The sequence below is a fragment of the Mandrillus leucophaeus genome, unplaced genomic scaffold (genome assembly GCF_000951045.1).
Source record: "Mandrillus leucophaeus isolate KB7577 unplaced genomic scaffold, Mleu.le_1.0 Scaffold650, whole genome shotgun sequence".
Taxonomy (NCBI): Eukaryota; Metazoa; Chordata; class Mammalia; order Primates; family Cercopithecidae; genus Mandrillus; species Mandrillus leucophaeus.
In genome coordinates, this window is record NW_012107031.1 from 111,634 (window position 1) to 136,099 (window position 24,466).

General features: G+C 36.2%; 1 protein-coding gene across 1 annotated transcript in view; it reads left to right on the forward strand.

The window, feature by feature from the left end:
* Nucleotides 1-24,466, forward strand: part of FAM91A1 (family with sequence similarity 91, member A1) — a 49,167-nt gene that overhangs the window by 1,382 nt on the left and 23,319 nt on the right. Inside the window, exons 2-15 of the mRNA XM_012001150.1 lie at nucleotides 4,236-4,320; nucleotides 5,309-5,460; nucleotides 7,422-7,479; nucleotides 8,166-8,233; nucleotides 8,803-8,916; nucleotides 10,104-10,194; nucleotides 10,602-10,664; nucleotides 16,199-16,305; nucleotides 16,814-16,852; nucleotides 17,354-17,466; nucleotides 18,513-18,628; nucleotides 19,277-19,389; nucleotides 19,680-19,766; nucleotides 21,640-21,772. Coding sequence (XP_011856540.1) covers nucleotides 4,236-4,320; nucleotides 5,309-5,460; nucleotides 7,422-7,479; nucleotides 8,166-8,233; nucleotides 8,803-8,916; nucleotides 10,104-10,194; nucleotides 10,602-10,664; nucleotides 16,199-16,305; nucleotides 16,814-16,852; nucleotides 17,354-17,466; nucleotides 18,513-18,628; nucleotides 19,277-19,389; nucleotides 19,680-19,766; nucleotides 21,640-21,772 — 1,339 coding nt within the window. The remainder of the gene's footprint in view (nucleotides 1-4,235; nucleotides 4,321-5,308; nucleotides 5,461-7,421; nucleotides 7,480-8,165; nucleotides 8,234-8,802; nucleotides 8,917-10,103; nucleotides 10,195-10,601; nucleotides 10,665-16,198; nucleotides 16,306-16,813; nucleotides 16,853-17,353; nucleotides 17,467-18,512; nucleotides 18,629-19,276; nucleotides 19,390-19,679; nucleotides 19,767-21,639; nucleotides 21,773-24,466) is intronic.

The following is a 24,466-nucleotide window of genomic DNA, read 5'->3' on the forward strand; positions in this document are numbered from 1 at the left end:
GTCATAGATTGACCTTCACATTATACGTGGTCGAGAGTGAAATTCAGTTTTCTGTTGGCGCTCGGCAGTGGCATTTTTGGGAAGTTTGGAATGGTGGTGGTGATGGTATATAAAGATTATTTATTTATTTATATTTATTATTATTATTTTTTTGAGACAGAGTCTCCTTCTGTTGCCCAGGCTGCAGTGCAGTGGTGTGATCTCCGCTCACTGCAAACTCTGCATCTCCGGTTCAAGCGATTCTCCTGCCTCAGCCTCCCGAGTAGCTGGTACTACAGGTGCGCGCCACCACGCCCAGCTAATTTTTGTATTTTTAGTGGAGACGGGGTTTCACCATGTTGGCCAGGCTGGTCTCAATATCTTGACCTCATGATCCGCCACGGCCTTCCAAAGTGCTGGGATTACAGGCGTGAGCCACGGTGCCAAGCTGGTATAAGGATTATTATAGTTTAGTTTACTTTGCTCCCTTCCTCCCTTGGGGGTTTAGTGCCAGGAAGTGAATATTAAGGTTCTGGTCATGCATCATGTGGCCAAGAAAATGCTTTCACTTTAATATAGCAAAAAGCAAGAAAGATAAATTTAAAGAACTTGAATTCTTGGGTGTCAGTGGCTGCCCGTGTGGCTTTTATCTTTAACTGGGAGAACAAAGCTCTAAACCTGAAGGAATAAATATCTTTTGTTAATCTTGAATAAAGGCTTTAAAGGACACTTTTGTACTTTAGGGTTTTGTGGCAAATCCAAAGACACAAGAAGAACAAACAATTCTTCTTTTCTTTGTTTCTGTTTTTTCTGTACTCTTTTCATCAGAATAAATGTAGCATACTGGAAGAAAGGTGAGTGATGAGGTTATATCCAACATGAATATTTGACTTTAATTAGTATTGGCAAAAGAGTTCTAAAACGTAGTCATGACTATTTAAAAATAATCACAGGACAGTTAAAATTAGGTCTAAATGTGAAATTAAGTATTTTTTGTTTTTAAGGTCACTTGAAACAGTGGCTATTTTAGCTTAGGATAAGATTGGCTGTTTGTAGGTGTTGCAAAACCCGTCTGTACAAGTTTACTTCCAAGGACCTTCTCTAGCCTAATCACTGTTTCCCTAGGCTGAGCTCCATCTGAGATTACTTTATCAGCCTTCTCTTTGGTCTCTTGCTCTTAGAATAGGACTTTCTTCTGCATTCTTCATGCTGTTCTGGGGTTGAGGCTTCTGAAATGCAAACCCAACCTTATTACTGCCTGTCTCCTTTATATTGCTTGTATTAATAGCTTATTTTGATTCTCACTCAGATACTGCTCCTGGGAGGTTTCCCTGACCTAAATCTGTGGTGGTTGCCCCTCGGCTATCTTACCATTGCATTGTATTCCTCACCCATCATAGAGCTTACCCCACTGTGGTGCATTTTGTGGTTACAATACTGGCTTTGCTTTTGTACCTTGGGCACCTCTCACATACTTGGCTTTTAGTAAGTATTTGTGGCTGAGCACCTAAAGCTCAGTCTGTTTAAACTTGGGCAATATTCCTTGTATGGAAAGAATTTGTCTTTTGGCATTACAGATTTTTAGATACTTTGATGTCGTTTCCAGTAAGTTTTGATGGGTTTACTTTGGAAATGACTCATTTTCCAGTTCTGTAAGCTGGGGACAGGTGATTTAGATTTTTAAAAAATGTATTTTAAGCTAATTCATTTTTGTGTGGATGAGAGGACATTTAAAAAAATGTGGTATGGGTCATGATAGACTTTTAAAAAATATATTAAAAATTGTGGATGGGGCCATTATATCAGGATTTTTCTGTAGTTTACCAATGTCTTGTATTCTTTATTCAAAATAATTAATAGTCCTTTTATTTTAAGGGAAATCTTGTGATAAGATTCTGTATCATCCAAGAAGGGTCAGTTTAAAAAATTTTTTGATAGGGCTCGGGGGTGTACTTGGGGATGTATATGCTGGGATTGGAGTCTGTAGGAGCACAGGTTTCAGAAAATCTTTGTGCTTTTAGCATAATCTGTGATGGGCGCTTTAGAGCTAGTGTCTTATTCTTACATCGCAGTTTCATCTGATGTAGTTCCTTTTATATGCAGCCCAGCTTCATTTGTCAGACCTGGTCAGTATTTCTGCAGGGCTAGAGTTGTCTCGGGGTAAGATGACTTTTTTTTTTTCCTTCCTTTTAAAGAGTTACCTTCTCTAGTGGCAACAGTGTTTTAAAATTTGAATGGGGGGAGTTGTGGGGTAGGAGTAGGAGGGGAGCCCAAGAATCTCAGAATAAAGCAATTTATATTACATACTTGGCTAGTGAAGAATAAAGCCAACTTTTAATGTGGGTTTTAGAAATTTGTGTTCACTCGTGTATTAATTGATACGTTCAGGATCAGTCATTGCTTAATGCTGAGAGCCAAAGCTTACAAATTTGATAGGTAGTGTATTAAGAGACTTATTTTGAAACAGAAGAGCAAAACCTCCAGTTAGATTTTAGCAAAATTGTGTGCTTGTGTGAGTATGCATGTGTATTTGTGCTCCCTGAGAAAGAGATTTTCATTTAGCAGTAGAGACGGAGAAAATCTTTAAAAGTGTGCTATTTTGAATCCTCTAAATATTGTCAGTACAACGATCCTGGCATTGATGCTACAAAGAGGATGGTAGAGTGGTTTCTCTACAATGAGATCTACTCTTAACCCCTTATAATGTTAAGACAGATGAAAATAAGATAAGCACATACATTCTGGTTCTACTGTGAGTTCTGGCTTAGCCTGTGATAAACTAAGCTAGATGCAGGAAGAAAGCTCACCCTTGAACAACATGGGGTTAGGGGTGCTGCACCCCTGTGCAGTTGAAAATCCATGTATAACTTTTGACTTTCCCAAAACTTAACTACTAATAGCCTATACTGTTGACTGGAAGCCTCAGCCATAACACAGTTGATGAACACATATTTTGTATGTTGTATATATTGTTAATATATGCTCTATTGTAATAAAATAAGCTAGAGAAAAGAAAAGGCTGTTATGAAAATCATAATATTTTCTAGTCATTAAGAGGAGATGGCTCATCATGGAGGTCTTCATCCTTGTCTTCACATCAAGTAGGCTGAGGAGGAGGAAATACAGGAAGTATTGGTCTTGCTGTTCAGGGTGGCAGAGGAGGAAGAAAATCCCAGTGTAAGTGGACCTATGCAGTTCAAACCCATGTTGTCCAAGGGCCAACCGCACATAATTGTACAGTTAAAATGTGACACATCATGTTCCATTTTTCTTAAAATATTACCTACAAGTGGGTCCAGTTATGGGTCAGTTTACTTAGATGTGAATTTCATCTGTCTTATTGTGAAGATTGCCTTAAGTGAAAGATGTAGGGACCTTTCTTTGGTTTTGGCTTACCTATGAGTAAGAAATATGACGAACTAAATCCTCTGATCTTTCTGTCATTAGTTTTCTAAGATGTCTAATTTCACTTTATAGCATGTTGGAAAGACCATACCTAGAAATTAGAAGGGGGATAGCAGTCATATATTAAATTAAGTTTATGGTCTTACAATGAATAGTATGTATACACAGTGAATAATACACAGTGAATAATAATGTTAACTATAATCAGGCAAACTTGTTTGCTTCCATGAACACTGCAACAAAACACTAAGTGCATAACTGGAAAGACTTTAGCTTATTAAAAATAGATCAGAATTCTAAAATTGTCTGAATGCTTTCTAATGAGGCCAGAGGACATTGCATTTTTAAGAAACAATCTTACGTACATTTAAATGTAAATTCTCCAGAAATCCTGATCTTTAATAATTATAACCCTCAGTTACAAACAGTTAGCAAAGAGAGATGTATCTGTCCTTAGTTGCCATTCTTAAATTTAAATAAATGTAGGGGCAGGAAACCATCTATCTGTCCACTTAACATAGCAGTCCGGAAGGAAATCTTTATAAGCAGAATTTAGCTCTGTGTTAACTAAAGTGAAGTTATACTCACCTACTGGTTTTTATTTGATATTAAATGCTTAGGATAATTTTAGTAAACTCTTGAAGGCAGACTGAAAATACGTTAAATTTTTGCTCTGAATACTGTAGCAGGAAAGGTAGTATAATAATATTTAAGAAAATATTTTTTATTTAATTCTGGAAATTAGAGATGCCAGGATAAAACTAGGGGTCGTGGTTTTAAAGTGCTATGGGAAAAATAGTACTATTGTTCAGTTTGGAAGTTGTTTAAAATCTTTTTGAAATTTCTTCTAGAGTCTTGGAAATTCACAGAGAGAATATGAAAAGCAGGTTGTCCTGTACAGTATCCGCAATCAGTTACGATATAGAAATAACTTAGGTAAGTAGAGGCATGTTTATATTGGGATGGAATTGACCATTGCTTTATCACATTCGTAAATCTTTCTTTTCAATACACATTTTGTAATACTGAAATTATTCCATGTACGGACTTTAAGAAACTCTACACTGATCCATTCCACCTAACAACAATTTGTATTAGCAAGTAGATTTTTCATTCTAATTCTGATAAAAATTATTTTTAGAGTACTGTTTAAAGACTCATTTTATCTATAAAATAATCCTAATTCAAATGTCCTCTTTTTGCCTGAGGCAAGAAAATATGCCATAAAAGAAAAAGTATACTAGTTCTTAGTAATTTTTGATTTAAATTAGTAATTTTTGGCATAAAATTTCCAAATAATGTGAAAAACTCCATAATAATTGGGACACATTTTAAACATAGTTCATTCCATGGGTTTTTTTTCTTCTTTCTAAAAAAAAATTGTTTATCAGATTATTTTGGTTAGTCTATTCTGTTGCCCTGGTAGTCTTTCACTCCTGTTTGTTACTCTTATTTTAAGCATAATATTTCTGACATTGTTTTTTTTCCTGAACATTTTCCATGAAAGTCAAAGGGCTTTTTACATTTAAAAGCTAAAAAAACAGCACATAATTTTAAAAAATAGATTTGACTTCATTGAAAACTAGCATTCAGTTTGGCTGTCTTGTAAAGTAATAGAATATAATTCAATAAACCTCTGTTTTGTACCCTTTGGGGGAGCATGCTGGTAGTTCCCTGCTTGTTTTCTCGTTTGGCAAGAATTATTCTCTACTAATCTGCCCTATTATACATTTGACTTCTATACTCTAAAATCTATTTCATGTGGTATAATTGTTTCTTTGTTCCAACTTAGAATGTTTTGTTTGTTCTCTTGTAACTTACATACTTTTCTTTTAAATTACTGTTGATTTGTAAAGTATTTATAGTTAATATATAACTGTAAGAAACCTGAAAAAAAACTGGACAATTTCCCTCTTTTGTGCAGTTAAACATGTCAAGAAAGATGAACGCAGGTACTATGAGGAACTGCTAAAGTACAGCCGAGATCATCTCATGCTGTACCCTTACCATCTATCGGATATTATGGTGAAGGGCTTGAGGATAACACCATTTTCCTATTATACTGGGATTATGGAGGTGAGTTTATAGTGTGGGTGAGCCATTGGGAATGGGATGGGACTACATGTCTGGGACTTTTTCAGGTGTTCATCAACTCTTCAGCTGTCATCTGCGGTGGACACTCTTTCTGAACTATAAGTGTAAAAAGGACTATTGGTGGCAAGTTAACTGTTTGAGCCACACTGTACAAGTACTTATCCTTATTGATGTTTTTACATTGGGAAGGTGTCTATTTCTATTCTGGTTCTTGAAGGTGCTGTTGACCCTTTGTGCTGTTGTAGCACTGATCAGTCATTTATATTAGCAGAATCTGTAAATTTTACTGCTTTTTAAAACATGATTAAGGTTGAAAATGTGGGTGACAGAATTGAACATTAGGCTCTGAGAAAATTAATGTATTTAGGCCGGGTGCAGTGGCTCAAGCCTGTAATCCCAGCACTTTGGGAGGCCAAGGTGGGTGGATCACAAGGTCAGGAGATCAAGACCACCTGGCCAACATGGTGAAACCTCATCTCTACTAAAAGTACAAAAATTAGCCAGCCGTGGTGGTGTGGACCTGTAATCCCAGCTACTTGGGAGGCTGAGGTGGGAGAATCGCTTGAACCTAGGACTAGATGGAGGTTGCAGTGAGCCGAGATAGCACCACTGCACTCCATCCTGGGCGACAGAGCGAGACTCTGTCTCAAAAAAAAAAAAAGAAAATTAACATATTTACATATTCACTAACTGTCTAACAAATAAATGATGACATAGATCCAACATTATATAATACAGGTACCAGAAAAGAGAAATATGTTAGTAGTCTTGGCTGTTAATCTCTTTCTATAATTATTAACTTTTAGTTTTTAGCCTTTTTCCAAAGACAGCTTTTAGGCTTGTATTGGATAACTTTAATACTAGTTGTATACTGTTTTCAAGTGAGCTGTATGAAAGATTGGCAATATTTATTTAGTATTCTTTTGCTCTTTATTTATGTTTGAGTGCTCCTGTTTGGGGCTCACTAGCCACTTGAAGAGCAGAGAGGAGCCTAGAACTAAAGGAGTTGGGAACCTATGGTAACATGAGGTTAGCCCCGCTTATGATGTGTCCTTTGCTGTTCGCTCCCTTCGCTTATCTACAAAAGCCCCTCCTTTGTGGGCTTCTTCTGCAGTCCCATGCATCCCTTGTTCCTCTTTTGGAGGAAATACCAGAGGAAAGCGAGAGGCCCGATAGCGCAGGTACCTTAGTGAAGAACCAGGGTAGCACAATGAAGGTGGCAGCTACTCAGGAAGTAGAATAGTTACTGCCGTCTCTGTATTTTTCTAGTGTAGTCCACACATTTGGGAGCTAAAATAGGTGGAGTTTTTGTTTCATTTACCAGCTTTCATTTCAGTTACATCCACATGGTTGCTGCATTCTGGTTTCTGTTCTTACATCATTGGGTATAGTTCCTGGGTTGAAAATGGGCCTTGTGCCCCCAGGAAGCAGTGGGTTTGTTATTGGAGAAACAGATTGGGGTAGAAAAAGCTGGGTACGAAGTTTAAGTCTTCTACGAATTGGGACTTATAGGATCAAAGGCCACTAAGTGGTTACAGTCTTTATTGGTAGTGCATGTTGACGGAGCTGTGGCACATTATTTGTTTCTCTCTCATGGTGTGGATCTAGGATCAGGTATGAAATATGGAGAGGCTGGAACCCTGAGCTCTAGTAGAGGCATTACTTACATAGCTTCCACAGGGCAGAAGTTATGGGGCAGCTGTCTGGGATTCGTAGAGAGCCTCATAAGAAACCCAGACCTGAAAATCTGCCCTTTAATTACCAGGTTGGGAACATGTGTGAGAAGTGCCACAGGGTGGCATGTATGCTCTAGGTAGCCAAACTATGATCTCACTGCTTCCTGTAATAATCATTGTTATTGGCTGTAATAATATAGTAGTCATACACATTTTTATTTAAGGACATTTTAGATTTCAAATTAAAAATTTTTTTCTTTTTAAAAGGATATTATGAACAGTGAGAAAAGTTATGATTCATTGCCCAATTTTACTGCTGCTGACTGTAAGTATTTAATTGTGCTGAAGAAGGTAATGTTTAGGTTGTGTCTGTGCATCCTGTCATCTGTTAATATTGTAATGTGTGTTTTTAACCTGAAATATGTGAAAAATGAAAACAGTAAGCAACATAAGTAGTGGGAATTTTATCAGATGATACCAGACGCATGTATAAGATTTACTCTAAATGTCTAAGAGAGGAATATTTGAGAGGGGTAGTATCAGAAAAATAGGACTAATCTATATATTTCCAGAGAATGAAGTTCTTTCTGATACTTGGGCTGTGTGTGTATTAAATGTGGGAGGAAAACTTGTACACAGTATTTTTGCAGGTCAGTTTTTAGTAACTTGCTGCTGTTTTATTATGCTTACATTGGCAAAGTGTGTATTTTGAATGTGTCATAATTCTGTTGTTTCAGAAGCTTTCGCTGAGAATTACATTTTGACTTCCTAAAATTGGCAGGAGTTCTGCTTTTTAAAAATGTTTTTATTTGTTAGAAGTGTCAGCTTGATTTCATCTCTCCCAAAGTTTAGCTTTTATGTTTTGTTTGAAGACTTCCTTTTAATTTGATATTGATATTTGATTAGTAATTGAAAGATGAACATAAACTCAGGCTTTTCCTACAATCACTTGTGAGTGTATTGAGATTTCAAGATATATTAAATGTTTTTAAAGGAAAGACTTTTTTTCAGGTCTAAGGCTTCTTGGCATAGGAAGAAACCAGTATATTGATCTTATGAATCAATGTAGATCATCAAAAGTAAGTTAGTACTTTCCCTTTCTTTTTCATTGTTTTGGCCTCATCACACAGTTTGATTAGTTTTTTTAAGCGGTAGAAATAATGAATTGTTTGTCTGACCAAATAAAATGTACTTAACACAGAAACAATACAAAAAGAACTCCTCGGTATTCTCTAGGTTATAGCTTAAATGATTATTTAAAATGTTTAATGCATAAAACATTTATTTTTAAAAATTATTTTTGTCCTCTTAGTCTTTTTATTTGCTCATTCTACTGGTAGAGTTCACTTAATGGGTGAAATAAGTGTTCGCATTTTCAAATACAGTTTTTACTGCTTGGGTTTCACTTGAGTTTCTGGAAATAAATCTGGATTTAACAATTAGTGTTTTGAAATAATTTATTTTGAAACAATTTAAGAATGACTTTCTTCATACAATATGTTAATATCTAGAATTATTAAGATTTTAAAACATGAAGGTTTAAGAAGATACTTATTTAGTCCGTTACAAACAATCTTATGATATGATTGATGAAAGAAGAAAGTAATAATTTTAGATTGCAAATTCTCAAGTGTTTGTACCATTGCAGAAATTCTTCAGAAGGAAAACAGCCCGTGATCTTCTACCAATAAAGCCGGTGGAAATTGCCATAGAGGCGTGGTGGGTGGTGCAGGCTGGATATATCACAGAAGATGACATCAAGGTAGAAATCTTTAAAAGTGAAACATATAATTTTTATTTTTTAGTTTATTTTACAATTTTTAATTATAGCTTATACTTTTTAAAAAAGTAACATTATTTTGTTTTCCTGAAGAAAATGAAACTTAAACTTAAATTTTAAAATGATCTTAGTAGACTAGAATATTGGTGAGTTTCAGAGATACTTTTTAATGGTGAGGGAGACCTGACTTGGTTCAAGTACAGTTATCTGGGGATGTTAATTAGGTAGAAACTTCATGTAAAGTAACATATGATGCCACAGCTACCACTGACAATAATATTGGCTAACACTTTTGAACATCTGCTGTGTGCTAGATGTGCCAGGCTCTATTGCGAGTGCTTTTTATATTGTCTTACTTAATATGTATTATTTGCACCCCCATTTCACAGATGAGGAAAGTGAGCCCAGAACAATTAAGTAACACCTCAAATCTTAGCAGTAGTAAAGGTCCAGAATTTTTTGGCAGTTTGCCATGAAACTTGTACTCTTAATCACCGTGAAGAACTGTTGTACTGAGGCAGTAGGTGCTTTTATGGGGCGATAGTGTCAAGATCAAGAGAGTTGATATTCCCAGTGGTCAGACCACATCTTGGAAGAGATATTGATTTAGAGGAAAGGGGTGGAGTAATGAGGGCACCTAGAGACCAGGTTGTATTTATGTGTAGCTGAAGCAATGTAAATGAGTATGTAGGCTTCTTTTTAGTCTGCATTTAATTTTCTCCAGAGTACGTACTAAATCCAATGAGCGGAAGGCGTAGAAATTTTACTTCAGTCTAAAGTACCTCCTAATGGAGCTCTCAAATAAGCTAGTGAACTTTCCTTTTACTGACAATATTCATGTGCAGTTTAACTAAACTTCTGATTAGAAAGATTCTGAGTTGGCAGATGGATCTAATTCCAATTCAATGACAAGGAACAAATATTACTCACCAGCAAATGTTGGTACTTACAGTAAGTTTGTTCTCTACATTCTGTTGGCATGTTGCATATTTTGGCACCTTAATTGATGGCTATGTGCATAGTTTTTTGTTTGAATTATAGAGTGATAAATATGTAGTTCATTGAGCTAATGACATGTAATCACTGGTTTCAACATAAATAAATTTCAGGAGACTTGTAAATTAGTTAATTTGGACAGAACTTAATTAAAAATATTTTGCTTTTCTTAGATATGCACTTTGCCTGAGAAATGCGCTATTGATAAGATCATCGATTCAGGCCCTCAACTCTCTGGATCACTAGATTACAATGTAGTACATAGTAAGTGGTTAGTAGAAATGGTCTTTTGTCAACATAAAAACTTGTTTTAAACCATCAATAATTACTAGCAATTACTTATCAAGTAGGTACAAATAGTGCTATTTTCTAAGGCATGTTATTGTTTGAAATGTGACCTTAGTCTTTTGTTTTCCAGTGTGGCTATAATTAGTCACATACACTAGAAATTTATGCAACTGAATGGTAAGAAAAATTTTGTACTTCTAAGCATATGCAGGAAACCGAGATTTAAAAACTTTAATTCTTTTTCTCTTCTATTTTACTTCTTCCTTCGTCACATAGCATTCATTTGTTAGAATCTTTACAGAAAGCCAGGAATCAGTTTTTTTAAAAGAAAAATCACTGTTGTGTAGTGTTCCATCTAAAACAAGGTGCTTTTGTTTCTTTAGGTTTATATAACAAAGGATTTATTTATCTGGATGTACCAATATCTGATGACAGTTGTATAGCAGGTAAGTCTGTGCTAACATTTTTCACTGTGTTTTGAATGGATATCAGGTACTAAGCACTGCATATCATCCATTCTAGGATCTTAGATGTTAGGATATTTCAAGAAAAATATTTCTTCTTTATTACATTTTAACACAGTACGATGGTTTTACTTAAATTCCTTATTCTCATTTTTGTATTTGGTGTACACACTGTACTAAAGTAATAGAAACCCAAGGTAAATTTCTAACAATCCCAAATCAAATCAATGTTTTTATAAATTTGTGTTACCTTTTAATCCTTGTTCACTGTGTAGCTGTTTTTACATGTGTTCGGTAATCTCATAGAATTGTATGTTCTCACTTTCCCTTAACGTACTAGTGCATTATTTTTTCATGTTACTGTAGTCTTTTTGTCTATTTCCTTTTCCCTTCTCCTTCACCTGCTTCTCCGAGTTAAACCAATATTAAGAGCCTTGTATATTTGTCATACACTTTATGGATGTATCAGTTTATTAAACCATTTTGTATTTCTGGTAATTTAGAAATATTTAATTACCAGTTTTTTGCCACTACAATACTGATATGTTCAATATCCTTGAACACAGAGTGGTGCTTTTTTTTCTATAGGTTATATTTCTCACTAATTTATAGAAGCACTTACTGTGTTCAGGTTAGATGTTACAAGTATGTCTTGTGGCATATCTTTTAACTATTGTTCTTGTGTTTTATCATACTTAGATGTTGAATATTTGTGTAATCAAATATAAAGTGTCAAAAAAATTTCAGAGAATGACCCTAATATTAACAAAGTAGTGGTGATAGGGTTTATTGCAGAAATACTTCTTTATATCAGTGTTGAATCTTGACAAGATATCATGCTGTAGCATGTCCAGACCTTTGGGTTGGCATATGTTTGTGATTCTTTAATAACACATTTTAAACCTTGTACATATGTGAATTCTTTTTTCTTTTTCTTTTTTTTTTTTTTTTTGAGATGGAGTATAACTCTATTACCCAGGCTGGAGTGCAGTGGCATGATTTTGGCTCACTGCAACCTCTGCCTCCTGGGTTCAAGCGATTCTCCTGCCTCAGTCTCCTGAGTAGCTGGGATTATAGGCACCCACCACCGCACCTGGCTAATTTACTCTACAGGTAAAACCCATAGAGACAGGGTTTCACCATTTTGGCCAGGCCAGTCTTGAACTCCTGACCTCCAGCAATCTGCCCACCTTGGCCTCCCAAAGTGCTGGGATTACAGGCGTGACCCACCATGCCCGGCCTGCATCCTATTTTAAGCTTGGAAAGACTCCTTAAAAAGTAAAGGAAATACTAATTTGGGTTTGTATAGTTGATGCTATAACAAAATACTAGTTTTAAAATGAGAAAGATTTTGACAAGGAAATGATTTCTGAAGACAGAGGTGGTCGTGGTTTCCTGTCACAGTTGGAAAATATGAAAGTCTTACTCTAGTGCCTACTCTGATCAGATAAGCTGACGTTGATTCATTTGAGATCCACCTTTTAATAAAAAGCTTAGTCTTTGACTAGTTCGTTTTAGTCCAGTTTGACTGTCAGTTTGAACACTGACTCACATTAGAGTAACTTTTAATATTACTTATGGCTAAACTAAATTCATTTGAAGAAAGCAGTCAGAGAAGGGCCAGATGGATGGTTCCCCATTACGTTGATGTGTTCTACCGTACTTCACTTAGTAGCTGCTGGCATTTGGTGGTACACACAGACCCATGGGATGCTAATTGCTAAACTTACCCTTGTCACCATGTTACCTCTTTGGCTGTTCTGCACATTAGAATAAACACATAAAAGCAGTTTGACAGTGTGGAAGGCATCAAATCCAGTACAAATAATACCTCAAGGTGATTTCAAAAGAGGCATTTCAGATACGTTTCAACGACAAAAGAAACAAGCACTATGGTTGGTGATACAAATATAAATGGAGGTTAGAAATACTTAATCATGAAAGGCTCTCTTATTAAATAAATTTATTCCATTATTCATCACATTTTCTAACTGTATTTTGTGTGTCTTTTATAGCTTCCTGATTTCTGTTATGTTTGAATGGAATACCCGTAGAGTATAGAAATAGTCTGAAAATCTTGAGAACTTTCGTTGTATATATTTAAATTTGTAGTTTGTTTGGAACTTATTTTCGTATTTGATGTGGAGTAAGGGTTCAACTTATTTTTCTTCTCTTTGAATAATCAATAGCATTTGGACAAATGCTAGCACTGTTTTTTCGATAACTCATTACTGCTGAATGGAGGCATAACTTTTGTTGTATACTGAATTCCAGTGTATATTGGATCTAATTTTGGTACCCATTTTTCTTCTGCTGATACAATATTGTTTTTTGTTTGTTTGTTTTTTCCTCTGAGACTGTGTCCTGCTTTGTCGCCCAAGCTGGAGTGCAGTGGTGCGATCTCGGCTCACTGCAGCCTCCGCCTCCCGGGTTCAAGCGATTCTCCAGCCTCACCCTCCCGAGTAGCTGGGACTACAGGTGCCTGCCACTGCGCCTGGCTAATTTTTGTATTTTTTGTAGAGACAGGGTTTCTCCATGTTGGCTGGGTTGGTCTCGAACTCCTCACCTCAGGTGATCTGCCCACCTTGGCCTCCCAAAGTGCTGGGATTAACAGGTGTGAGCCACTGTGCCCGGCCTACAATATTGTTTTGATTATTGTAACTTAGAGTAACTTTTAATATTAGTTATGGCTAAACTTTCCTTGTAAGTCTTTTTTTAGTAACTTTCTTGGCTATTCCAAGACATTTTTATATGTGTGTGTGTGTATGTGTGTGTATATATATACATATATATATATTATTTATATTATATATATTATAGTTGTGTGCATTTATGGGGTACAATGTGATATTTTGATGTATGTGTATAATGTGACATGATTAAATCAAACTAATTGACATATTCATCACCTCACCTGTCTTTTTTTTAATGGTGAGACAACTGAAATTTACTCTTATTCTGAAATACTTAATACATTTTTATTGACTGTAGTCACTGTGGTGTGCAATAAATCTCAAAACTGATTCCATCTGTCTGAAACTTAATATGCTTAACAGCTGCCCATTCCTCTGTCTGAAACTGTACCCTTTTATCAATAACTCCCCATTCCCTCCTTCTCTACTCCCCCAGCCTCTGGTAGTCATCTTCCTACTCTGCTTCTGTGAGTTCAGCTTTATTAGGTTCCACATATAAGGGAGATAATGCAGTATTTGCCTTTCTGTGCCTGGCTTATTTCACTTAGCATAATTTCCTCCAGTATTATTCATGTCGTTGCAAATGACAGGATTTCTCTTTTTTTATGGCTGAATAGTATTCCATTGTGTATATATACCACATTTTAATCTGTTTGTCTGTTGATGGACACTTAGGTTGTTTCCATGTCTTGGCTGTTGTGACTTATGCTGCAGTGAATGTGGAAATGCACATATCCCTTTGAGACACTGATTTCAGTTCCTTTGGATATATACTCAGAAGTGGGATTACTGGGTCATACGATAGTTCTATTTTTAGTTTTTTTAGGAACCTTCAAACCATTTTTTTATAATTAAAGAAAAATTTATTAATATATTTTTCAGTAGGCAATAATTATGATGCAAAATTCTAAATTTACAAAGGGGTATAAAAAAGTCTGCCTTCCACTTCTGTGCTTAGCCACCCAATTCTCTTTCAGCAGCCACTGTGAAGTTTCTTCTGTTTCCTTCTAGAAGTATCATATATGTATATATTCTTTTTTGTGTGTGGTTGTATTTTACACAGATGGTGTACTCTAGACTTTTAAAATAAATTTAATATGAATTAGAGACTATTTCAAATTTCTTCATGTAAAGTCACCTTACTCTTTTTGCTTAGATATAAATTTTGACCTAGGAAAATTTCTAATTGCATAGTGCCTTGGTTTCTTTATCTCTCAAAATGGGGTAACTGGCCAAGCACAGTGGCTCACACCTGTAATCCCAGTACTTTGGGAAGCCAAGGCATGGGATCGCTTGAGCCCTGGAATTGGAGACCAGCCTGGGCAATATAAAGGGACTCCTTCTCTACAAAAATAAAAATAAAAATAATTAGTCATAGAGGTGTGTGCCTGTAGTCCCAGCTACTTGGGGGATTGGGGCAAGAGGATTGCTTGAGCCTGGGAGGTTGAAGCTGCAGTAAACCACGATCCCCCCACTGCACTCCAGCCTGGGTGACAGAGTGAGACCCTGTCTCAATAAATAAATAAATAAATGAGCAAATAAATGAATGAATAAATACATTTAGAAATAGGGGTAATTATACTACCGTATAACTCATGGAGTTAGGAGGATTAAATGAAAATGTTTATATAAAGTACTTGGTAATAGCCTAGCACTTAGTAAGCATTCAAGAAATGCTAGTATTATTTACATAGCTGATAGTGTAGGGAAATAATTAATGTTGTCAAATATGGACTTTCTAAAATATTTCTAAAAAGAAACCATTGATCATTAAAAGTACCTAGATGACTAGAAATATAGGTAGTACTAAATTAGAAAATGACATGAGCCAGATCTGTAAAGTGAATAACCTATCCTCAAATGTATGTACATTGTAGTTTTTCAGTGTCTTAATTTTGACCTTTTGAATTTTGTCTTATTTTTCACTGTTAGGAATAATTTAAGTTTTCGGGTACAATTAGATGATATTAGGGCCAGGGGACATAAGGATACCCAAATGCTACTGTGGCCAAGACATTCCTCCTTCTCAGGATATTTTCAGGGTAAATGTATGCACAGGGGAGAATGGCAAAGGAAAGCATAGAGCTTGTTTTTTATTGGCTGGGCAGAACACTTTGGTAAATCAGATTAGAACATTTGGACCAAAGAGATAGAAGTGAGTATGAATGAACATTCGGGTGGAGAGTGATGGTTGGGCTGCCCACTGTGCTCGAGGGGATCTTGACCCTGTTCCCACTGAGGCCCACTGGGGAGGATACCAGAATAGAAAGCCCCAAAGAACAAGGTAGCCCAGTGACTCCTGGTAAACGTGACGGTCATGCAGATGAATTTCCCTTTTTAGGATGGAGGAGGGATGATGGGCAGACAGAGCCAACACTTTGCATCCATCTGGTTTTTGTATAGCATAGCAACTCTTTCTTGCAGTCATTTGCTTTTCAGCTTTGGTCCAGTCACCCCTGCTGCCTATGAGGCATCAAAAACAATGTATCAGAAACCCTTTGCAGGCTCCCCCTTTCTGAAGCAGCCCCTGTTCCCTTGCCCTTCTACCAAGTCCATGTCATCCAGCATTTCTGAGTTACCTGTCTCAGTAACTCTGAGAGTTTCGTGGTGAATTAAATGAACTCTGTGGATTTTGTGTCTACCTTCAGAGTCTTCTCTGTGTAAGTATTGTAGAGTTTCAGAAAACTTGCTGTGGAGTGGATAAATAAATCAAAAGCTGCATTCAGTCCCTAAGTTAGAGGTTTCTTTTTTTAATTAGATGTGTAAATTATACTTTCTTGTTTTATAAAATTGTATCACTGAGAAGAATCTCTTCTATTTTAGTTCCACCTCTTGAAGGTTTTGTAATGAATCGAGTGCAAGGTGATTATTTTGAAACTCTACTCTATAAGATCTTTGTTTCAATAGATGAGCACACAAATGTTGCAGAGGTAAGTTTGACAACGTCTCATGAAAATATAATCTCAAGATTGTAAGTTTGTGTAAAGCAAGTAAAATTATTTAATATGGTAATATGTTTTTAGAATCTCCAAGTGGGGAGATTATACCATTATTACACTTAAATGTCATTATTCTTATGTTAATTCTTATAAATGTATATTAAAATTTAAGTTAATAATTTATAATTTGGTTAACTTTCTATATGACTTTTTATACTTAAGTATTGTAGATTATATTCATCTATCCAGGAATTTTATTTTAAATGAGACAAAATTAAAGAGTAAGGAATCTTAAATTGTTGTGGTCACTGCCTGAATTTGTACTATAAGGATCTTAGAAATAGGGAAAGAAGAAAGTTCTGAATTCAAAATTTATTCAGTCTTCTAATTATTCATAATTTTAAAATTTTGCTAATTATGATTATATTGGTCTATTACAACTGTGTAATGTGGTGTTGATTCTAATAATGTAAAAATAAATTTTAATTTTATCTTCCAGCTTGCAAATGTCCTTGAGATTGATTTATCTCTGGTTAAGGTATGTTATTTTTGTGCTGATTTATTTGTGATGTGATAACTGAGTGGATTTTACTAGTAGATTTTTATCTTGATAAGCTACTGAGAAACGAAGGCATTGAGATTGTTGTTAGCTGTCTGAGAGAGTGTGCACAGTAAAGGGGCACTTGTAAAGAGCAGGATAAGGGGCCCTGAATTGGGATTCAAACACATGGACTGAAAAGAGAGCACTCATGCAAGCAGCAGCCCAAACAGTATCTTGTAGTGAGGTCCGTTAAAGCAACAACTCCTGCTTCATTAGGGGTAGATGTAGGGAGGGCAAGGCCAGAGAGGTGGAAACATTTCCTCCTATACATTTATGAAGACCTTAAGGGAGGAGCAGGTCTACTGAAAATAGTTTCTAGTTACGGGCTGAAAATGTTTGAGAATCACTATTAGTCTATTACACTATTTTTTTCTCTACAAATATTCTGATGTCTAGTTTATTTTAAATGCTAATTAGTTTCCTTTATATTCCTTTCAGAATGCTGTTTCAATGTATTGCCGATTGGGCTTTGCCCATAAGAAGGGACAAGTAATAAATTTGGATCAACTTCATTCATCATGGAAGAATGTTCCATCCGTAAACAGATTAAAGTAACTTATTTATTCAGTATGAGATATTAGAGTTTCCTTTTGAAAAGACATTTAATTTTACATACAGAAATTTATTTATTTGTTTATTTATTTATTGAGAGAAAGTCTCGCTGTGTCGCCCAGACTGGAGTGCAGTGGCACGATCTTGGCTTACTTCAACTTGCACCTTCCTGTTTCAAGCGATTTTTTTTTTTTTGAGACGGAGTCTCCCTCTGTCACCCAGGCTGTAGTGCAGTGGCCAGATCTCAGCTCACTGCAAGCTCCACCTCCGGGGTTTACGCCATTCTCCTGCCTCAGCCTCCCGAGTAGCTGGGACTACAGGTACCCGCCACCTCGCCCGGCTAGTTTTTTGTATTTTTTAGTAGAGACGGGGTTTCACCGTGTTAGCCAGGATGGTCTCGATCTCCTGACCTTGTGATCCGCCCATCTCCGCCTCCCAAAGTGCTGGGATTACAGGTTTGAGCCACCGCGCCCGGCCTCAAGCGATTTTCATGCCTCAGCCTCCTGAGTAGTTGGGACTATAGGCGTGCACCACCATGCCCATCTGATTTTTGTATTTCTGGTAGAGGTGGGGTTTCACCATGTTGGCCGGGCTGGTCTCGAACTCCTGGCCCCAACAGATCCACCCGCCTTGGCCTCCCAAAGTGTTGGGATTACAGGTGTGAGCCGCTGCGCCTGGCCCAGAAATTTTATTTATTCAACCTGTCAGTTGAGGTGAGCCCTATATATTAGTGATTTTTGATCTTGTGTGTGTTATGGATCTTTTTTGGAATCTTATGAAAACTAAGAAGCCTTTTCCCAGAAAAAAAAAAATACATATTTTACATAAAATCTTGAAGGGTTCTTGAATTTTTCGAAGCCTATCTGTGGATCTTAGTTAGGAACACTTGTATGTAGGCAGAGCATTTTTGGGCTGCGTCTTAATTTTGGCCTTGAATATAAGACTGGATTTTGATGGATTGTTCATCATTTAAGTCTTCAGTAGATATTTTAATGTAAGGTCATTTATATGATTTTTAAAAAGCAAATGCATTCTCCATTAATAGGAGTACCTTAGATCCACAGAAGATGCTCTTGTCATGGGATGGAGGGGAAAGTAGGAGTCCTGTACAAGAAGCTTCATCGGCAACTGACACCGATACAAATAGTCAAGAAGATCCAGGTTAGCAGTAACTCAGTTTAACATAGAGCCTGTCTGTAGGTACGGCACATGTCCAGGCATGTACTCTTATAGTTGTCTTCTAGTTTTGTTTTAGATTTTATTCAATACGCAGTCTTCGAGTGTTTCAGTGTGTTTTGGGCACTGTGCTAAGTCCTAGGTGTCTACAATTGACAAGAATATGGTACCTTTCTTCTAAGCATTAAATCTAAGGAGAGAGAAGAGAGTGTGACCAAACAAATTACAACAACACGGGCACCAATTATGATGCTTGTAGGGTGCAAAGAGGAAGAGACCCTTAATTGGCTAGAGAGGTTTGGGAAGCCTTCACAGAGAAGATATTATTTGAGCTAAGAATGAAGAAGAGCCTGCCAGCTGGTCAGGGAAGGAAAGCCATTTCAGCCCGAGGGAATAGTGAGGCTAAGCCCAAGGGGAAACAGCATAGTGGACAAGGCCTAGGGTTAAATGCTTTTTAATATTCTTTGCACTTCAAAATAGGTATGGCTGGAACCTCTTATGACTATGCTAGTGCCTTTTTAAAATTATGTACTTTCTGGTTATGAAATAAAGCTGAAATTAAATACTTTCACCCCAAATGGTAAGCAAAGAGTAATTTCCATTTACTTGATTTTAAATTACGGTGTTTTTCAGCTGACACAGCCAGTGTAAGCAGCCTGAGTCTGTCTACAGGACACACGAAGCGCATCGCATTCCTGTTTGACTCCACTCTTACTGCCTTCTTAATGATGGGAAATCTTTCACCAGTAAGCCCAATTCTTGTTTAAATATGAAGGTGTTTAAAGTAAATATTAGATATAAAATAATTTAATGCTTTTATATCTTTTTTAAAGTACTACATTTATTCCTGAAGCACAACTGACTTAGAGGAGTATGATAACTTTCAGGAGGGTCCTTTTGTAATTGGAAGAATTAGCCCCTCACCCCACTGATCGTTAAGTTTAAATATATTTGAAAGGATAATATAAATATTAGATATTATGATTAGCATAAAAATGGAGAGGTAAAGCTTTAATATTTTGTTTCTTTTTTTCAGAACTTGAAAAGTCATGCAGTCACAATGTTTGAAGTAGGCAAACTCTCAGATGAGTCTCTGGACAGCTTTCTCATAGAACTAGAGAAGGTAAATCTAGGTTGCATGTTAGGGGATGTTAGGGCATTTGGAATCTTTCCTTGCTTGACAGAATGCCAGTTATGCAGTCTATTGATTTGAATGGGCTTTTGGTGTATTCTTGCTCGTTCCTACCTCATTCCCCAACTTAGTACTCTGACAGTCATTTAGACTTAAACATACTGAGTGGGTGAATTGATTTTGTGATTTTTAAAGTGATATGTCTACCTCATCTAATTCTTAACATAATTTGATATAATGAAGAAATGGGGTATGGAAATTTTAGTCTGTAATTTTTTAAGTTGAATTTTTTCTAAAATAGCTTTTCAATTTTTTTTCTGGTATGACTCTCTAAGATCACCTCTTAAGCAGTTTGATTTGAAGTTTTTGTTCCATTTACCTTGAATCTGGAACAATGTCCCTGGGTATCATATTTATGTCCGCTCTCACTATCCCTTTTAGCATCTTGAAGACTTCAGCCATATTTGCTCTTAACCACCTTTTTCCCCGTGAGTACAGCCCTAGTTTTCCTTAGCTCTAAATAAATCTGATTGCCCTTTATTGGTGTTTTTCATTCTTTGGATATTTTATTCTGTCCTCTTTGTATTCAGATAGTTTGTGTGCCTAATCTGTTCCTTGACTAATAATTTTGGTGCCTTTTGTGCTTTAGTGATGAACTTTGTATATTAAATGTGCTGTTTAGAGAATTTGTGATGATTCTGTAACTCCTTTATATCTTACAAAAAAAAAAGACGGTAACATTTTTCACTGCTCCTCCTCTGTAGGATTTTTACTTTTATAAGTGTAGAAATATGTGTGAGATAATCCTTTCCTATTAATTGGTCTCTTTTACTTTTACCTTTATACTGCCATTTATTTCTTCATGCTTCTTTATTTGTTAATCCCATTTCTTATTGTATATTATCTTTTACTAATAAATTTCTTAGTATGTTACTGCACATTTCAAGTCCTGGTTTCCTGATTTTTATCTTTTTTTCACCTCAGCTAGTCTTTTATCAAATGTAGCAAATTGTAAGATCACTTCTGCTCTTATACTCACTCATAAATCTATGTTCTTTTTCATCACAAAGTCATTCTTGAGAAAGCCTTTCAGTCTGAGGCTTAGTTTTTAAAGTGGATTCTTGGCTATTTTTTAAGTAGTCTGATCTTGATTAAGATTGATTTTTTTAAATTTATGCAAATCTAATTTAGTTATTTTCCCATTGGTAGACCTATCATTCCATTTTCTGTGTTGTTTCTGGGATATATGTGTCTCTACATATTAAAAGGTGACTTACTCAGAAGAGCATGCATTGAACTATAAGGCCAGCGAAGGCAGGGGTTTTGTCCATTACTCTATCCTTATCTCCTAGGGAGGTCATCGTCCATAGGAGGCACTAAGTAAATCTTTGTTGAGTGAATTTAAGCTGTGTGTTCAGCAATGGTGAACAGCTTTGTTGAATCACGGACTCCAGTGTCCCTAGTAACTGGTAATGCAGAATTGTGAACAAAGTGATGAGAATTATAGGTAAAACTGGTGACCTTGGATTGGGGTACTTTCCTAGATGGAGTAGAATATGGGTTTTAGAGTTGTTCAAGCACTCTATTTGAATCCTACATGGAACACGTAACATATAATGCTATAACTTAGCATTATTCAATTGCTAAAATTGTTAGTCTTAATTGAAGTAATTTCTATCTTCATAGATGCAGTAAAATTGGGAACTCAACCAAAACTGAGGTTAATAACTTGTTTCAGTATTGCCTGGGCAAATTTTTGATATACTGCTTTTGAATAATGTCTTATATCTCTATTATATGATTATTAGAGTGAATGGCATAAAAGTGGTATTTTTGTTGCAGAATCTGTTTTCTCTTGGTTTAGGTTCAGAGCACTGGTGAAGGAGAAGCACAGAGATATTTTGATCATGCACTTACTCTGAGAAACACAATACTGTTTCTGCGTCATAACAAAGACCTAGTTGCGCAAACTGCACAGCCAGACCAACCCAATTATGGTATGATAAATATATTTAATTTTGAAGACATGATCATATGAAACCTTTTTCTAAGAAATTAAACAGATCATGCTCACTTATATAATCATCACTTATATATTTTGTATAGATAACATATTGAATTTAAAACTAGAGACCTGTTTTGTGAATTTCTTGCTTGTTAACTATTTCTTAACCTTATTTTAGTTTTTCTCTTCTCATGTGCCACTAACATTTGTAGTATTTAAATCTGTTCAATACCTACAAAAGTGTTAGAATGTTAATTTATGTAAGTAGCTGGATGGAATTTAGAACAGGCATCAGCTCTGAGGGGTGAACAAGGGCACACATTTAGTTAATGTAGGAAGCATAAAATTTCAAGAATGAAAGATTCCATCATAATGAAAAGAATAAAGAGGAGCCTTCTGCTCAAATGCTACTACAATACTTACCGAAAGATTTTACTTTTAAAAAGGAAATAGATAATTCTTTTTAAAGAGTAAAAGAAGTAGTGGCAATTTTAAGGTGTTGATGAACTTTAATGGAGCTGTTGCCTTACTGGGCACTCTCAGTTTTGTGATAGTTGGGGGTTCCCAAGCTTTACTTGAATTGATGGTGTCAGAATTTCCACCCAGATGGGGATTTGGATTCAGTCGGTTTTGAGATGTGGCGTGGCCCCCAGGAATTTGTGTTTTTGAAAGATGATTCCAGTGCTCAGCTAGGCTTGGGCACCACCGCATGAGCACTTGGCCCAAGTTCTTAGGAGTTCACAAGAGTTGTTGTGTCTTGGGGCTTCATGGGTCCTCAATACCACTGTAACATTTAATTTTGCTTAGTTTCATTTACCTAAAGACTATTTTTCCAGCCAAGAACATCAGTTTCTTAATCATCTCCATTTTCATTTATTCTCTCACTAGCATCCGGCTTTCTTTTCAGTTCAGTTTTTAATATTGAGGGAGGATTCAGCTGTTACTTCACAAGCTGTCACATAGTTTTTGATTTACTACTTTTGAATAATGTCTTATATCTCTTATATGATTATTAGAGTGAATGGCATAAAAGTGGTATTTTTGTTGCAAAGTCTATTTTCTCTTGGTTTAGGTTCAGAGCACTGCTGAAGGAGAAGCACATGCTGAGTAGTTTACTTGAGTGAGGCTAGACTCACTTAGTATCAAGTGATACACTTCTGCAGCCTTAATATGCCTTATCTGAAGAATTACAAATTGTTGCATACTGGGGCTCTTTTTGAGATCATTCATAAATAGTTTAAACTGAGAATATTAAATCACCAAATGCCAAGAGTCTGAAGCACTTACGGGTGGGCATTTGTTGGTGGATAACCATTTTTGTGTTAATAAATACTAAATCATGTGATGAAGCAGTGGTGAGTGGCACAGTCTTGAAGATGTCTTTGGATATAAAACTCCTGGAATTTCTGGGACTTTTTAGTGCTTTATGGAGGTAATGCGTTAGATGACTTGAAATATTCTGTTAAAGCTGTCTTGAAATACATTGTCCTTTCCTGCCTATCCCAGAATCTGAGAATGTTAGAGAGTACTGGTGAGCCGTGAAGTGTAACTCCTATTATAGATAAAGAAATTGGAGTTTATATTAGCTAAATCTTCTGCTTGTTTTTAGTCATCAAAGCCCATATTATTAGTAAATGGAAGAGCCAGGAATGGAAGACTTGAATCCATGTCTGTTGAATTTTTTTCCATTGCCCTGTCCCTTGTATTACCTTCTCTTGAACGCTAAGCTTTGTATTGATTTACTCATAAACATTTGTTGCTTGGTAATCTGGGCTAAACTTTTTCCCCATGAATAGTCAGTGTACCATGAAGTAAGTTAAATGGTAAATCTAAACCTATTCTCTATGAAAATAGTCCTGTGCAATCCTAACCTTTAAGGTGGGTTTAATGTTAGACTGTTCCTGACACTAGTTGGAGATTTAATTGCTTAGAATAATTGCTGGGTCTCCAAAGTTAAATTTGATGAATGCCTCCCCTTAAGACCAAACCTGCAATTATTTATGAAATTTCATTTTTGCTACTAGCACTTCTTAACTGAGCTCCTCATCTGAATTGCAGAACATGGAAACTGATTGGCATGACTGTTTCTCAGTTTTTCTCATGATGGTGTACATTAGTACCGTTCTCAATGCATGAGAAAGGTCATTCGTTCGATATAGAGGTTATCTTAGGGCATTAAGGCTTCATGCTTGCCCTATTGAGAAATGTTGCTTTCTGCAGGTACTGGGCTTGGTAACTGAACCTTACTCTTTTTTTAGAAAAGAAATTCTCTGCCGGGCGTGGTGGTTCATGCCTGTAATACCAGCACTTTGGGAGCTCGAGGTGGGCAGATCACTTGAGGTTAGGAGTTTGAGACCAGACTGACCAACATGGTGAAACCCCTCTTTACTAAAGATATAAAAATTAGCCAAGTGTGGTGGCAGGCACCTGTAATCCCAGCTATTCGGGAGGCTGAGGCAGGAGAATTGCTTGAACCTGGGAGGCTGAGGTTGCAGTGAGCTGAGATGGCACCACTGCACTCCAGCCTGGGCAACAGACTGAGACTCCGTCTCAGAAGAAAAAAAAGAAATCCTCTAGTGTTGGTGTTTTAAGCATCTTGTTTGAGTAAAAGAATTGTATTTTTATGTTACTAATAATTTATACTTTGAGTATATCATGTAGTACTTGTTATCCATTATAAAACAAA